General features: G+C 46.7%; 1 protein-coding gene across 6 annotated transcripts in view; it reads left to right on the forward strand.

Annotated features, from left to right (window-relative positions):
- Positions 1-17,764, forward strand: part of LOC129822843 (MAGUK p55 subfamily member 7-like) — a 249,857-nt gene that overhangs the window by 99,084 nt on the left and 133,009 nt on the right. For all 6 annotated transcript variants that reach the window (XM_055881296.1, XM_055881291.1, XM_055881294.1 and 3 more), the window contains one exon: positions 16,402-16,479. In XM_055881296.1, coding sequence (XP_055737271.1) covers positions 16,402-16,479 — 78 coding nt within the window. The remainder of the gene's footprint in view (positions 1-16,401; positions 16,480-17,764) is intronic.

The following is a 17,764-nucleotide window of genomic DNA, read 5'->3' on the forward strand; positions in this document are numbered from 1 at the left end:
TTGTTCTGGGATTGACTTGTGTCATGCACAAAGTAGATGTCCTAACCGACTTGCCAAAACTATAGTTTGTTAGCAAGAAATTTGTGGAGTGGTTGAAAAACGAGTTTTAATGACTCCAACCTAAGTGTATGTAAACTTCCGACTTCAACTGTAGATGTTAATACCCATTTACACAATGTGCTTATTGTACATTGACAGACATTAGCAACTGTAGAAAGCTAAAGTGATTGAATTGACCTTGTTGCTCTTTAGAGTGTATAGGCCTATAGCCTACTTGTTGACACAAGCCTGGATCATTATTTCTGGTTTAAAATGCCCTACTGCATCCAAACTAAATCCCCTGTCCTCACAGAAACGTTATACTCCGGTGCTTAGGCTGCCGTCCAAATATTGTCATTACAGTTTAATGGACGAAAGCAGCGTGACGTTTGAAAGATCATGTTCAATGTACACAAACCCGCTGGTTACGGACAGAGGCAGACAGGCGGTGGACAGGGCCAACATTGAAATGGACTAGTGGGGTTGTGATGGGGACAGTAGAGTAAAAATTAGAGCGAGTCGAAAACTCCCCCCAGTCAGAGTACAGACGCATGGCCTATTGAGCATAACATGGGTTGGAAACTAAATCATTCTGAGCCTACTAGTGGTTTGGAGGTGGAGAAGACGTTGACTTACCATCTTCAACTTGTCTGTTAGGTGTGATTTGGCAGTCCATTTCTCCAGGTCTAGAACTGCTGTAGTGAAGTGTGTTTACAGTATGATCCCTGGTCTGTTGGAAAACACCACCGTTATATCCCCTAACCTATGACCTGGAACTAAAACACTGCTTCCCAGTTCCTACCACCCCCACTATGAAGATGTTTGTAGTTTATCCGTCATTTTGTCCTCAGCATTCTCTAGGCTACTAGTTTTCTTTACAACCCAATAGCCTCTATAAATCATTTGAATTAGCTTGGTTAATAAATGCCACATGCAGTAAATCGCTAGTGTTTTTATTTTACGTGTCATGAAACGGGATATTGGAAATTAAAAATGTAAATAGAAACCAAGTACTGTAGTGAAGGTGTTTGACTCATTGGCTGTCTGTATTTCTTTAGGAGCGTGTGTGTGTGTGTGTGTGTGTGTGTGTGTGTGTGTGTGTGTGTGTGTGTGTGTGTGTGTGTGTGTGTGTGTGTGTGTGTGTGTGTGTGTGTGTGTGTGTGTGTGTGTGTGTGTGTGTGTGTGTGTGTGTGTGTGTGTGTGCCTTCACTGTCTCCTCATGCAGAATAAACAGGGTCTTCTGTGGGGTTCTCTTACCCAGCTGCCAACACTGCTCCCTTTCGCTCTCCTAGCTGCATAAGGACATCTCTCCTCTAACTAACTTAATGATATGGCTGTCACAGCAGGATGGACCTCTTCAACTCAATTCAAGGGGCTTTATTGGCATGGGAAACATGTGTTTACTTTGCCAAAGCAAATGAAATGGATAAACGAAAGTGACTCTCTCTCTCTCTCTCTCTCTCTCTCTCTCTCTCTCTCTCTCTCTCTCTCTCTCTCTCTCTCTCTCTATATCCCTCCCTCTCGCTACCCCTCTCTATCACTCTCTCTCGCTACCCCTCTCTATCACTCTCTCTAACCCTCTCTCTCTCTTTCGCTATCTTTTTCTCTCTCTCTCTATCCCTCTCTCTATCCCTCTCTCTATCCCTCTCTCTCTCTATCTCTCTCTCTCTCTCTCTCTCTCTCTCTCTCTCTCTCTCTCTCTCTCTCTCTCTATCCCTCTCTCTCTCTATCCCTTTCTCTCTATCCCTTTCTCTCTCTCTCTCTCTCTCTCTCTCTCTCTCTCTCTATTCCTCTCTCTCTATTCCTCTCTCTCTATTCCTCTCTCTCTATTCCTCTCTCTCTCTCTCTCTCTCTCTCTCTCTCTCTCTCTCTCTCTCTCTCTCTCTCTCTCTCTCTCTCTCTATTTCTCTCTCTCTATTCCTCTCTCTCTCTCTATTACTCTCTCTCTCTCTATTACTCTCTCTCTCTCTCTCTATCCCTCTCTCTCTCTATCCCTCTGTCTTTCTGTATATATCCCTCTCTCAATTCACTTCAATTCAAGGGGCTTTATTGACACGGAAAACTTATGTTAACATTTCCAAAGCATGTGAGGTAGATAATAAATAAAAATGAACAGTAAACATTACATTCACAGAAGTTCCAAAAGATTAAAGACATTACAAATGGCATATTATGTATATATAGTTTTGTAACGGTCTGTGTAATCTGAGGGAAATATGTGTCTCAAATATGGTCATACATTTGGCAGGAGATTAGGAAGTGCAGCTCAAGTTTTGGTCAGTCACAGCGGTCAGGTATTCTGCACAGTGTAATCTCTGTTTAGGGCCAACTAGCATTCTAGTTCGTTCTGTTTTTTGTTCATTCTTTCCAATGTGTCAAGTAATTATCTTTTTGTTTTCTTATGATTTGGTTGGGTCTAATTGTGTTGCTGTCCTGGGGCTCTGTGGGTTGTGTTTATGTTTGTGAACAGAGCCTCAGGACCAGCTTGTTTAGGGGGCTCTTCTCCAGGTTCATCTCTCTGTAGGTGATGGCTTAGTTATAGATGGTTTGGGAATCGCTTCCTTTTAGGTGGTTGTATAATTTAACGTCTCTTTTCTGGATTTTGATAATTAGCGGGTGTCAGTCTAGTTCTGCTCTGCATGCATTATTTGGTGTTCTACGTTGTACACGGAGGATATTTTTGCAGAATTCCGCATGCGGAGTCTAAATTTGGTGTTTGTCCCATTTGTTTTTGAATTGTTGGTTGGTGAGCAGACCCCAGACCTCACAACCATAAAGGACAATGGGTTCTATAACTGATTCAAGTATTTTTAGCCAGATCCTAATTGGTATGTCGAATTTTATGTTCCTTTTGATGGCCTTGATGGCCTTGTCTCTCAGATCATTCACAGCTTTGTGGAAGTTACCTGTGGCGCTGGTGTTTAGGCCGAGGTATATATCGTATTTTGTGTGCTCTAGGGCAACGCTGTCTAGATGAAATTTGTATTTGTGGTCCTGGTGACTGGACCTTTCTTGGAAAATAATTATTTTGGTCTTACTGCGATTTACTGTCAGGGCCCAGGTCTAGCAGAATCTGTGCAGGAGATCTAGGTGCTGCTGTAGGCCCTCCTTGGTTGGGGACAGAAGCATCAGATAATCAGAAAACAGTAGACATTTGACTTCAGATTCTAGTAGGGTGAGGCCGGGTGCTGCAGACTTTTCTAGTGCCCTCGCCAATTCGTTTATATAAATGTTGGAGAGGGTGGGGCTTAAGCTGCATCCCTGTCTCCCCCCACGGCCCTGTGGGAAGAAATGTGTGTGTTTTTTGCATATTTTAACCTCATACTTGTTGTTTGTGTACATGGATTTTATAGTGTCATGTGTTTTCCCCCCGACACCACTTACCATCAATTTGTATAGCAGACCCTCATGCCAAATTGAGTCGAAGGCTTTTTTGAAATTAACAAAGCATGAGAAGACTTTGCCTTTGTTTTGGTTTGTTTGTTTGTCAATTAGGGTATGCAGGGTGAATACGTGGTCTGTTGCATGGTAATTTGGTAAAAAGCCAATTTGATATTTGCTCAGTACCTTGTTTTCACTGAAGAAATGTACGAGTCTGCTGTTAATGATAATGCAGAGGATTGATCCCAAGGTTGCTGTTGACGCATATCCCACGGTAGTTATTGGGGTCAAATTTGTCTCCACTTTTGTGGATTGGGGTGATCTGTCCATGGTTCCAAATATTTGGGAAGATGCCAGAGCTATGGATGACGTTAGAGTGTTAGTATAGCCAATTGGAATTTGATGTCTGTATATTTGATCATTTCATTGAGGATACCATCAACACCACAGGCCTTTTTGGGTTGGAGGATTTTTATTTTGTCCTGTAGTTCATTCGAGAATCCAGTGGGTTCTGGTTGTCTTTCATGGTTGATTCTAAGATTTGTATTTGATCATTTATATGTTTTTGCTGTTTGTTCTTTGTTATGGAGCCAAAAAGAATGGCGAAGTGGTTTACCCATACATCTCCATTTTGGATAGATAACTCTTTGTGTTGTCGTTTGTTTAGTTTTCCAATTTTCCCAGAAGTAGTTAGATTCTATGGATTCTTCAATCACATTGAGCTGATTTCTGACGTGCTGTTCCTTCTTTTCCATAGTGTATTTCTGTATTGTTTTAGTGATTCACCATAGTGAAGGCGTAGACTCAGGTTTTCCGGGTCTCTATGCTTTTGGTTGGACAGGTTTCTCAATTTCTTTCTTTGATTTTTGCATTCTTCATCAAACCATTTGTCAGTGTTGTTCATTTTCTTCGGTTTTCTATTTGAGATTTCTAGATTTGATAGGGAAGCTGGGAGGTCAAATATACTGTTAAAATGTTCTACTGCCAAGTTTACATCTTCACTATTACAGTGGAATGTTTTGTCCAGGAAGTTGTCTAAAAGGGATTGAACTTGTTTTTTGGTAGGTTTCTACCCTACTTTCCTTCCATTTGTAGCATTTCTTAATATTACTCAGTTCCTTTGGCTTTGATGCCTCATGATTGAGTATTGCTCTGTTCAAGTAGACTGTGATTTTGCTGTGATCTGATAGGGGTGTCAGTGGACTGACTGTGAAAGCTCTGAGAGACTCTGGGTTGAGGTCAGTGATAAAGTAGTTTACACTGCTACTGCCAAGAGATGAGCTATAGGTGTACCTACCATAGGAGTCTCCTAGAAGCCTACCATTGACTATGTACATACCCAGTGTGCGACAGAGCTGCAGGAGTTGTGACCCGTTTTTGTTGGTTATGTTGTGCCTAGGGGGGCATTTGGTGGAGGGAATGTTGTCACCTCCAGGCAGGTGTTTGTCCCCCTGTGTGCTGAGGGTGTCAGGTTCTTCTCCAATTTTGGCATTTAGGTCGCCACAGACTAGTACCTGGGCCTGGGCCTGGAAATGATTGATTTCCCCCTCCAGGATGGAGAAGCTGTCTTCATTAAAGTACAGGGGTTCTAGTGGGGGGATATAGGTAGCACACGAGTACATTTTCTTTTTTCTTTAGAATTTCTAGCCAAATGTAAAATGTTCCTGTTTTGATTCATTTAATGGAGTGAGTTAGGAGTGAGTGATTTAATGGAGTGAGGGCAACCAGTGGGTCTGTCTCCTCTATACCAGGTTTCTTGTAGGATGACGTTGTCTATATTTTATGATTTCTTTGATGAAGTCCAGGTTCCTGCTCTTTAGGCCAAAGGCAGATGACCTCAGGCCTTGGATATTCCAGGATGAGATAGTGAAGGCTTTGTGTCCCGTAAAGTGTCCAATGTTGTTGGTCGTGTGGTTTGGCCTCAGGCCAGTAAGTGTGAGCAGAGCCGGCTGAGCATCTGGTACATGCCATTGGCTTGGGCTAGTGTTAGAGTGGGGTTTGGGCCGGTTTGCCCGCTCACTGCCTGGGCATATGTGTGACTTCCATGTTGAGGCCCTCTTTGCGTGGTTGGGGTGCATAGGGTGGGCAGGAGGGGCATCGGTCTGATCTGAGGGGGCCTAAATGGGGTGTGGGCATGGTTGACTTTGGGGGATGCTGATTGGTTGGGGCGGGGGTGTGTATGTGGTGTTGTATTTTGGATGTAGGTCCTCTGCGTGGGTGCTCTATGTATAGGTCCAGGGGGGGTGTCCCGCAGGTCTGGGAGAGTGTCTCGCTGGTCTGGGCAGGGTGTCTATTGATCTGTTGCTCCTGTGTGAAGTGTTGGGGCTACGTTTGAGAGCGATGTCCTTTAGAGTCCGGGCGAAGGTGGGCACTGCTGCCTTGTAGAGGTGGACCTGGTCATAGAGGCTGTTCAGGTCCAGGGTGGAGTGGTGGTCCAGGAAAACATTTGGTTTTGAGGCACAGTCACCTCAAATGCTTACCCGCTGTATGGTAGCAGGATGGAAGTCTTTTCGTGCAGGATAGCAGGGTGGAGATAACCACTTGTGCATTGGGGAAAGTAGAATAAGCTTTTTCAAACACTCCCTTCAGTGCTGTGGCCACCCTTTCCTGCTGTGTTCTCAGGTCGTTTGTGCCTGTGTGTATTTTTATGTGGCTGGGTGACCCTAGTTGGTCCTCAGACAGAAGGTCTAGGGTGCGCTGGGTGTATTATTATGTGGCTGGGTGAACCTAGTTGGTCCTCAGACAGAAGGTCTAGGGTGCGCTGGGTGTATTATTATGTGGCTGGGTGAACCTAGTTGGTCCTCAGACAGAAGGTCTAGGGTGCGCTGGGTGTATTATTATGTGGCTGGGTGAACCTAGTTGGTCCTCAGACAGAAGGTCTAGGGTGCGCTGGGTGTATTACTATGTGGCTGGGTGAACCTAGTTGGTCCTCAGACAGAAGGTCTAGGGTGCGCTGGGTGTATTACTATGTGGCTGGGTGAACCTAGTTGGTCCTCAGACAGAAGGTCTAGGGTGCGCTGGGTGTATTATTATGTGGCTGGGTGAACCTAGTTGGTCCTCAGACAGAAGGTCTAGGGTGCGCTGGGTGTATTATTATGTGGCTGGGTGAACCTAGTTGGTCCTCAGACAGAAGGTCTAGGGTGCGCTGGGTGTATTATTATGTGGCTGGGTGAACCTAGTTGGTCCTCAGACAGAAGGTCTAGGGTGCGCTGGGTGTATTATTATGTGGCTGGGTGAACCTAGTTGGTCCTCAGACAGAAGGTCTAGGGTGCGCTGGGTGTATTATTATGTGGCTGGGTGAACCTAGTTGGTCCTCAGACAGAAGGTCTAGGGTGCGCTGGGTGTATTATTATGTGGCTGGGTGAACCTAGTTGGTCCTCAGACAGAAGGTCTAGGGTGCGCTGGGTGTATTATTATGTGGCTGGGTGAACCTAGTTGGTCCTCAGACAGAAGGTCTAGGGTGCGCTGGGTGTTTGGACACCAGAGTTTAGACACACTGTGTTTGGGGGAAAAGTTTTCTTTTTTCTTTTTTCTTTTTTTCTTGTATATATTTCCCATTGTACTCCTTATGGACTCAAATCTGTGTCTTGTGTATGTCCTCAGTGGTTGTGGGGGGGTTGTCAGGAGGGCTATCAGGGTGGCTGACATGGGGGGTGCTCAGAGGGGGTGAGATCCCCTGGGCTTGGGGTTCTTCATTTGTCTGTTCTGCTGTGATGTCGGCGCTATGGTCAGGATCTGGTGTGGACTGTTCTGCTGTGATGTCGACGCTATGGTCAGGATCTGCTGTGGACTGTTCTGCTGTGGTGTTGAGACTTTTGTCGGGAGCTGAGGTGGGCTGTTCTGCTGGCTTCTCTGCGGGGGTGGCCACCTCTAGTGGGTTGTTCTCTGTCACACGCCATCCCCCTCAACCTCTCCTCCAGCAGTCTGATCCTCTCCTCTAGTGCTCTGTTCTCCTCCTGCTCTTGCTTTTTGTATTGTTGAAGTTGTCTCCCCACAGTCCAGAGTGCAGGTATGTCTCTCTCCACCTCCAGCTCTCCTGGTCTGGTTAAGGGGGTGTTGTTGTGCTGGACTGTTGTCTGGGTCTGTGCTGACTGGAGTGTAATCACCTGCTGTTCCAGCTCCACCTGCCTTACCTTCAGCTTGGTGAATTTATCCTTCATTTCAATGAGAGGGTAGTACTCTGTGCTGAGAGGTTGACTTTCCGCTTGGGGTTGCTCATCTGTGGGGTTATGTAATGAAGAGGTCTGGTCTGACCCGCTCGGGGTGGGGGTATCTTTCTCAAGGGAGAGCTGAAACTGTTTGGGGTTGCCCTGTACCAATACTGTTCCAGACTTATAGAGATTTATATTAGCTGACCCTGAGTCCTCGTTGTCTAGTATCCTGAGTTTCCACCCCTCGTTAACACCCCCTCTCAACAGAGGGGTAGTGTGTTAATATAGCACTGTGCCGTGCCAGGGGATGGTCTGTGTGGAAGATGAGGATGCTGATGTTCCCATTTATATAATAGTCATTAAAAAGTGTCTCTTGATTTTCCACAAGGAGCTTCATTTTGTGATCTTTTCTTGCCTCATTATTCTTTACATACACAGGGTGCTGTATTTGAATTACCTCTGAACAGTGGGAGGCAGCTTGTAAGGCCTCTCCATTTGGTTGGAGTAGACTATTTGACTCTCCTGCCATTGTTGGGCTTAAGGGCTTTGACACCTCTCACTTGACACGTCAGTGCTAATTGAAGTTGTATCAAGCTTGGCAGCCTTAATTTAGCATTCAGTCCTTATAAAGTATTGTAATTAATTTTTCTTCTTTGCTTTTGGAAATAAAATATAGCTTCAGACTAAACATGACTCACTCAGTTCCAGGTTGGATGGTGTTTTCTGTTGTTCTCCAGAGCATTTGCTGTATAGCGTTGGAATAATAATCTTTGGTAGTTGTACGCCTTCCAGGTGATTCCATAATTCCGTCCAAAATCAGGTTGTAGGTTTTGAGTTTTGATTTGGAGGGTAATGTTGTAGAGGCTAGCATCCTGTATATGTTCCTGACAAAAAAATCCAAGTTTATATTACTCTAAATCTATATATTTTTAAGAACATGTTGAAAAATGCAGGAGCTCATCTGATCATGATCTCTCTCTCTCGCGCTCTCTCTCGCGCTCTCTCTCCCTCTCTCTCCCTCGCTCTCTCTTTCTCCCTCCCTTGCTCTCTCTCCTCTCTCTCTCTCTCTCTCCTTCTCTCTCTCTCTCTCACTCTCTTCCTTCTCTCTCGCTCTCTCTCGCTCCCTCGCTCTCTCTGTCTCTCGCTCTCGCTCCCTCGCTCTCTCTCCTTCTCTTTTTTTCCTTCTCTCTCTCCTTCTCTCTCTCTCCTTCTCTCTTTTTCCTTCTCTCCTACTCTCTCTCTCTCTCTCTCTCCCTCCCTCTCGCCCTCCACAGTGCATCTGCTGTCTTAATAAGCTGTCACATTCTCCAGACATTTTCATGACAAATGAGAGTTGAGCGTGTTCCTAGCAGATCCGGAGTTCTGAGCAGAGCTTAGGCGCCGTGCTGGCCCGGGCCAGACCTCCCTCCTCAAGGCAAGATGCTCATTGTGTGTCAGCCACCTCCAGAGAATTTATTTAGCCCAGGCACGGAGGAGCAGGTAGTAACTAACTAGCTACACTCCAATACAATTCTACCCTAGCAGCAGTCTGTTGTCCCTCAGCAGTCTACAATTCTATATTACCATTTTATGACAAGTTTAAGGGTTTCATTCTAAGTTGTTCAGGGCCTTGGCTAATTGGCCACGAGATGCTCTTGAGCTAATATCAAAGTATTTGAGACAATGCCCTGTGGCAATGTGATGGTTCAGGACCATCTCCAGGCTCTGTCTAGGACTTCTCCATACTGGTCAGGTCACCATGCCAGACCAGATCAGACCATCACCAGGCTCTGTCTAGGACTTCTCCTTACTGGTCAGGTCACCATGCCAGACCAGATCAGACCATCTCCAGGCTCTGTCTAGGACTTCTCCATGCTGGTCAGGTCACCATGCCAGACCAGATCAGACCATCACCAGGCTCTGTCTAGGACTTCTCCTTACTGGTCAGGTCACCATGCCAGACCAGATCAGACCATCTCCAGGCTCTGTCTAGGACTTCTCCATGCTGGTCAGGTCACCATGCCAGACCAGATCAGACCATCTCCAGGCTCTGTCTAGGACTTCTCCATGCTGGTCAGGTCACCATGCCAGACCAGATCAGACCATCTCCAGGCTCTGTCTAGGACTTCTCCATGCTGGTCAGGTCACCATGCCAGACCAGATCAGACCATCTCCAGGCTCTGTCTAGGACTTCTCCATGCTGGTCAGGTCACCATGCCAGACCAGATCAGACCACCAGGCTCTGTCTAGGACTTCTCCTTACTGGTCAGGTCACCATGCCAGACCAGATCAGACCATCACCAGGCTCTGTCTAGGACTTCTCCTTACTGGTCAGGTCACCATGCCAGACCAGATCAGACCATCTCCAGGGCTCTGTCTAGGACTTCTCCATGCTGGTCAGGTCACCATGCCAAACCAGATCAGACCATCTCCAGGCTCTGTCTAGGACTTCTCCTTACTGGTCAGGTCACCATGCCAGACCAGATCAGACCATCTCCAGGCTCTGTCTAGGACTTCTCCTTACTGGTCAGGTCACCATGCCAGACCAGATCAGACCATCTCCAGGGCTCTGTCTAGGACTTCTCCTTACTGGTCAGGTCACCATGCCAGACCAGATCAGACCATCTCCAGGGCTCTGCTGTAAGCTGACCGGTGTGAGAGAAGAGGAGAACACAGCCAGCCTCGTCCTCTCTGGTGCTGGGAGACTGAATGGGGTAACCAGGGTTCTTGGGTAAACACAGACTGACAAGCATTTCTTTCTCAAGCCTGCACATCTGTCTGTGTCTGTCTGTGTGTGTCTGGCCCCCTGGTCTGTTTCCCCTGCATGGTACAGTCATCCTCACAGTGTCTCCCTCCATGCTGAGAGGGGTTGATGAGGTGTTCTGAAGTTAGTAGCTGTAGTGATCTGGAGATGTGGATTCTTGATACTGGATACACTTCATTGGGTCCTGTTGGAAAATGGAGCGGAGGGGTGGAGGGATTGAAGGGGTTGGGTGAGTAGATCTGTGGAGTGGTCACGTCGAGTGCCTCTGTCCAGACGACATTAAGCAGGAGTTCCAGGCCTCCTCGCTGGCCCCGCAAGCCGAAACACAATCCAGCCCTCTCTCTCTTTCCATCTCTCACTACCTCAATCTTTCTGTATGTCGCTCTCTTTCTTCAATCTTTTTCCTTCCCTCTCTTTTTTGTCTCTCTTTCTCTCCCTCCCACCATATCTCCTTCCGTCTTTCGTTCAGTCTCTCTCTCTCTCTCTCTTTCTTGTTGATGCTGTTCTGCCAGGCTGTTGTTAATGTCCCTGAGTGGTGCTGGTATTTTTGAAGGATGTGCTCTCTTGTGGTCTGCCTGTCCTCTGTGTGTTGGAATTGGGCTGCCGCACTACAGGCTGGCATTGAACCCAGGTTCACAGACATAACCTTTAACCTGGTAACCAAGACTAGGACCACCAGCCGGGGGTGAGGGTTCCAGACTGATGACTGAAGATGAGGAAGACTGGTGTTCTGTTCTCAGGGGGGCTTAAATCCCCTCTGGAAAAGGTATCCTATTTCAAACATGAACATCTCATATTCACGTCCTCTATCCATGGGCTGTGGGTTATGTTAAGTGTATATCTGTGTGTATGTTAAGCCTGTTGGGTGTTATGGAACGGGACACCTGGTCTGTGGACTCCACTGAGAGATCAGGACACACCGGTTCATTGTAGCCTGTTTTCTGGAAGCTCCTCTCCCTGTAAAGGTAAACATTCATCCCTAAGCTCATCTGATTGTGCGACGTTCGGTGTGGCCTCCACTCACTGCAGTCAGAATCCCTGCCTTTGATTCCTGCCTGTGGGATTCTCCAGCTTCCAGGCTGTAGGTTGCTTTCCAAATGGTGCCCTATATCTTATTTAGTGCATTACTAGGATGCCATGTGGTATGCACCCCTAGCTTCTATTTCTGCTCTGGGTTTAACTAAGTTTTTGGCCTGGCGTTGCCTGGCTGTTACCCAACCTCTCAGTGTTAGACCTTTTTCCACCGCCACACAAAAACAGACAGACACACACCCTGCCTGCCTGCCAGGAGCGCAAGCAGAGTATTGCTGGTGGCCTGAAGAATGTAGGCTATGATATGTAAAGCAGCTCGTTATTAGGTTAAAATACGTGACGGCGCTGGCTCCGAGCTGTCCCCTTAGGCAGGCAGACGGATGCATTCCTGTCCTCCGCTCTGCTCACGGACAGAGGCACCATCTGGACGTGGCCCTGTAGTTGTAAATAAAAAAGCATTGCCATCAGATCTCACATTCTAGAGCAGAGAAATTCCACAGTAACTAAGCATCAGACTGGGTCGGAATGACTATGTGTCGGTGGAACTAGCTAAGCAGATGTGATTCTCATTCTGGAATGCTGGAGAGGCGAAGACAGTGCCGTTCTTTCTCGCTCTGATTTACCTTGTGTTTCAGAGTGATGGATGGATGTGCTGAAGAGGAAGTAACTAGAGCTTCTCCTGTGTCCTTTTATGGGCTGTGCTGTGAGAGTGTCGGCGGGAGATGAACCCTGTAGGCTACCGTAGAACAGCAGACTGAGAGAGTATTTAGCCTAGTCCTCTGTCTGCAATGTGATTCCTACCTGTTATCAGAAGTATCCTTGAGATGGGTCCAAAGCTCCATCCCAAGCTCCAGCCCTAGTCTCAAAGCTCCATCCCCAGCCCTGGTCTCAAAGCTCCATCCCTTGCCCTAGTCTCAAAGCTCCATCCCCTGCCCTAGTCTCAAAGCTCCATCCCCTGCCCTAGTCTCAAAGCTCCATCCCCTGCCCTAGTCTCGAAGCTCCAGCCCTAGTCTCGAAGCTCTAGCCCTAGTCTCAATGCTCCATCCCCATCCCCAGCCCTAGTCACAAAGCTCCATCCCAAGCCCTAGTCTCAAAGCTCCATCCCCTGCCCTAGTCTCAAAGCTCCAGCCCTAGTCTCCTCAAAGCTCCAGCATTAGTCTCCTCAAAGCTCCAGCATTAGTCTCCTCAAAGCTCCAGCCCTAGTCTTCTCAAAGCTCGATCCCCAGCCCTAGTCTCAAAGCTCGACCCCCAGCCCTAGTCTCAAAGCTCCATCCCCAGCCCTAGTCTCAAAGCTCCATCCCCAGCCCTAGTCTCAAAGCTCCATCCCCAGCCCTAGTCTCAAAGCTCCATCCCCAGCCCTAGTCTCAAAGCTCAGTAAGAGCAGAGGAGGAGCAGCCGTCAGGCTCCCCAGTTTAGTGCTCCCCTCCCCAGATTAGTAATCACACACACACCCACACAGAGCACCGTCCCTGCAGCGCTCCCTTCCCCAGATTACCAGGGGACACGCCTAATGCAGTGTTTTTATGGCCGAGTAATGTGGATTTATCTTGGGGATTGGAACCCTTGGTGGGGACCAGATCTCCTGTACTGTTACTGGTACTGTAGCCTACAGCCTTAAACCTGACCCGGTAACAATGCTGCTCTTGTCTAACTCTCATTCTGTCTGGCTGTCTGTGACTGAGACACTGGATGATTTAGCTCCAGAGACCTCCTGGCTGAATCCGATACTGGTATATTACCACAATATAAAGACAATATTAAATATATAAGCAATAGAAAATGATCTAATCTATGATCAATATCAGTGGTTCCCTAACGTTTTTGAACCATGGCAAACCTTGATGGGATAAAAGAAATTCTGCTGCTCACCTAAAATGTCCCTATTAATTGATTTAGTGATATTGACTGATATTTTCGGTGACAAAGGTTTTCTATAGATTTAAATAGGATTTATTTGAACTATTTTCATGTTTTGTGTACCCTTTTTAAGAGCGTCCCGCAATCCACGCCACAGTGAAAAAAATGTTACTCAGGTAAAATCGTTTTTTTCTTTTTCCCAGGAGGCTAGCAGTTTTCTGCATTGTAAAGGTGCAACCACTGACACAAAGCCATGTTCCGTTTTGTTTCTACAGCAGATGCTGGGGTTCAGGTAAACCTAATCAGACTTGCTTGTACTAATGGTTCTCACAAGTCAAAAAAATACAATGACTATGCTTGTGATGTACACTGCTCAAATGATACAGATGTGACCATGTGCCATGCAATACATTGTCTGAGTGGCACTGGTCGTTCCAGTCAAAATTCCATGTACGTTGATAAGTGACTGTTCCAAAACATTTGGAAAAGTTTTGCGGCCCACCTGAGGTTCCTCAAGGCACACCGGGTTAAAAACCTCTGGTCTCTATGAGACTTCCAAAATGTATGCCCTTCTCCCAATCATAGATTGGATAATTTTCTCTTGTAGCTATGTTGGAATCTATTTCTCTTCTATAAAAACCAGCACATTCCCTCTGCAATGCTCTGCATCCGTTTTATTTTCATGTTTTGTTAAAATATACAATTTTAAATCCCCCTCCATTTTTTTTTTACCTCTTTCTGTGACAGCAAATATTAGCCATTGAAATGGATGTTAGAGGAGACTAATTCCATCCTGCGTCATTTACACATTCCTCCCATGCAGGCGCATTCCTGTTTTTATTCACACACAGGCTGTGACGTTGTCCGGGTAACATAGTTCTCATAAAGCCAGAGAAGTTTTAATTACACAGCAACTGTAGTTGTTAACAACGTGTCAGAAAAAAACCTTCCCCCAAACTCTTCTCTCCTCCTCCTCCTCCTAGTGAATGATTCATTGGTTGCGGTTTGTCACTGCTCCATGTCTGCAGAGAGAGGGAGAGTATTGGAGAGAGGGGAACAGAGAGCGAGAGAGAGAGAGAGGGAGTGAGAAAGATTGAGTGAGTGCCGTCCTGCGTAGGCCCTCCAGGCACCGAGCCGTTCCAAGCTCCAGGGCCAGGACTCTTCTGTCATTGTCACCCCAGCCAGAGGGCTCTCTCCTCCAGCCTCGGGGTGCTGGAATGTAGGCCGGCTGCTGGGACATCTAGGAATGATCCAGGGCTTGGGCCCAGCTGTCGCTCAACCCTTGGCCCAGCTCCACACCCCGGTCCTGGGATAGAGGGATGGTGCGAGAGGCAGTAGGTGGGTGTTTGTCCCTCTACGATTTGCTGATTGGCCCTGACAACATCCTGTTTTGTTGTGGCATTCTTTGGCAGCAGTTCATACATCACACATGACGGGGCGCGTTCGTTAATTCAATCTGGAGTGCCAGAGTGCGCTCAGAGTGCACTCTGGGCGTTCATAAATTCCGAGCGTTTCCCTCTCGGAACGTTCAGAGTGCACACTAGACACTCTGGCCGAGGAGTAGGGTTGATCCGAGTGTTCTGACCTCATAACGGCAGTCAAGCCCCCAAGCAAACTGGCTAATGTTGGCTAGCTTGCTAGCTACTTCCAGACACAAATGAGAACACCTCACTCTGACCATTTTACTCTCCCTAGCAGAGCTGGTTAGGCTGTTCATGTTAACCAGAGCTTTGGTGACTCTAACTTTGCAACAATTTTTAGTATGCTTCTTTGACAACGTTTACTGACACCGGCCATATTCAACGGGTGTTGAGCGTTTGTAAATTCATCAGTTATTCTGGGCTCTGGCACACTCAGACGGGAGTGCTCTGAAATCGGAGTAAATAGCCAGAGTGAATTTATGAACGCACCCAGGAGTGTCAGCTGGGTTGGATGTCACTGACACATCTAATCATAATGATATTATCAGCTTCTCACAATTCAATTCAAAGAGCTTTATTGGCATGGGAAACATATGTTAACATTGCCAAAGCAAGTGAGGTAGATAAAAAGTAAAATAAAAATGAACAGTAAACTTTACACTCCAAAAGAGTTCCAAGTTCCAAAAGAATAAAGACATTACAAATGTCATATTATGTATATATACAGTGTTGTTACGATGTACAAATGGTTAAAGTACAAAAGGGACCATAAATATGGGTTATATTTACAATGGTGTTTGTTCTTCACTGGTTGACCTTTTCTTGTGGCAACAGGTCACAAATCTTGCTGCTGTGATGGTACACTGATGGCTTTGTTATGGAAGGTTTGGGAATCGCTTCCTTTTTTGTCTTTGTAGAATTTAACGGCTCTTTTCTGGATTTTGATAATTAGCGAGTATTGGCCTAATTCTGCTCTGCATGTATTATTTGGTGTTCTACGTTGTACACGGAGGATTTTTGCAGAATTCTGCATGCGGAGTCTCAATTTGGTGTTTGTCCCATTTTGTGAATTCTTGGTTGGTGAGCGGACCCCAGACCTCACAACCATAAAGGGCAATGGGTTCTATAACTGATTCAAGTATTTCTTTGTGGAAATTACCTGTGGCGCTGATGTTTAGGCCAAGGTAAGTAGAGTTGTTTTTTTGTGTGCTCTATGGCAACGGTGTCGATCTCTCACTTTCTCTCTCTGTCTCTCTCTCTCTCTCTCTGTCTTTGTGTCTCTCTGTCTCTGTCTCTCTCTCTCTGTCTCTCTGTCTCTCTCTGTCTCTCTGTGTGTGTAAAGTGTTGAAACATATGATATTTTTCCAGTTTATTTTCCTGTCCTGGGACTAAAGTTGTGTTCTGGTGCTGCGGTCCTATATTGATAGTATTTAGTGAAGCTGTTGAAATGTTTAGTAATCGGTAACCACCAGAGCTTATCCAGTAGGTGGAGGAGAGCAGGATTGATGGTACAGTTGGAGAATGAACTGAAAAGCACTAAAGCAGTCTGTTGTGCTCCGGTAGCCCTCTGGGAATGACTTTCTTTTGTGTGTGTGGGTGTGGGGGGTGTTAACAGACACTAGTGTGTGTTTCCCTAGCCCAGCCTCCCCCTCTCTGACCACAACAGTCTCTTCTTTCTTTCATTTAGTCCCTTCTTTCTTTCACCTAGTCTCTCCTTTATTTCTCTTCGTCTCCTTTCTTTCTCTTAATCTCTCCTTTCTTTCGGTCTCTCCTTCAGATCCATGAGAGACTGCAGCACTATGAGGAGCGTAGTCCCTCCCCCATCCTGGACAGTGCTGGCTTCCTGGCCGATGACGTAAGTAGCCCCCCCTCGCCCGGTTTGCACACACACACAGTACACCTATACACACGCGCACACACACACACCCTACCCCCGCTGAGTTTCCCGCTGGGAGTCAGATGAGGTTTCACTGTTGTTATTTCTCCTCCTGCGACCTTTCACCTCTCTCCATGTAGCTACCTAGCTCCTCTCCCTCTCAGAATGATATGACACGCCTTTTCCAATAACACTGCACCCTTAGATCCCATCTCTCCCTCCTTTCCCTCTAATCTCTCTCCTTTATCCCCCTCTTCTCCCTGACCCCCCCCCCCCCCCTCCCTCTTTTCTCCCCCGCTTCTTCCCATACGTCTCGCTGCTACGGCATAGAAAATCCAGCTCCCATGGCCCCAGGGAACAAGTGATCATTTTCAAAGGGCATAAGGAAGGAGGGAGAGGGTGAAAAAGGGCAACAATTCAGAGGAAGGTTAAAAGATGGATGAGAACGTCAGGGCGGAGGACAGGAAGAGACGAAGCGTCAGATGAAAGAGGAGAAATGACTCGGGGAGCATAAATATAGGAGAGAAGCGAGAGAGAGGGGATGTCACACCATCACCTGTGGCACACGTCAATTTATTAACCTGTCGTCCTCTCCCCAAAATGCCAGCACTCTGTGTGTGTGTTTGTGCGTGCATGACAGAGTACCAATATGGCTGCCAGCGATGGGTTATTTACTTCCATCATCTGTACGGCCGTTAAACTCTCTGCTCCTCTCATCATCAGAGCTCTGAAAACCCTTCTCTGTCATTATTAACTAAACATATATCACATTGTGTTGGTGCTGCTTCTTCCTATTGGTCAGTAATGGAACTAGTAGCGTTACACACACACACACACACACACACACACACACACACACACACACACACACACACACACACACACACACACACACACACACACACACACGTGCATGGTTGCACAATAGCATGCGTACACACGCCTGTATAAACCACTGATCCAGTCTGGTTTAGTAATGTAAGCGGTGGTTTAATGATGTGTGGTTGTGTTTTAAATCCCCTGTTCTGTTTACTGTAATCAAAGTGCTGTGGAGTATTCCTCAACTCCTTCTAAAGAGCACCGAGGAGGCCTGAGGAGAGCGAGGCAGAGGGAGTCAAAGGGATCTGAGAGAAAGAGAGAGGTGGAGTGTGTCTTGTGGGTTATTTTATGTCCTGGCTGAGCTGGCTGTGTGTTTCTTTAGCTGAGGGTGCCTAGCCTGAGTCTCAGGACTGTTGTTGCTGTCTTGCAAACTCCATTGCTGTCA

The sequence above is a fragment of the Salvelinus fontinalis genome, chromosome 25 (assembly GCF_029448725.1).
Source record: "Salvelinus fontinalis isolate EN_2023a chromosome 25, ASM2944872v1, whole genome shotgun sequence".
NCBI classification, from domain to species: Eukaryota; Metazoa; Chordata; class Actinopteri; order Salmoniformes; family Salmonidae; genus Salvelinus; species Salvelinus fontinalis.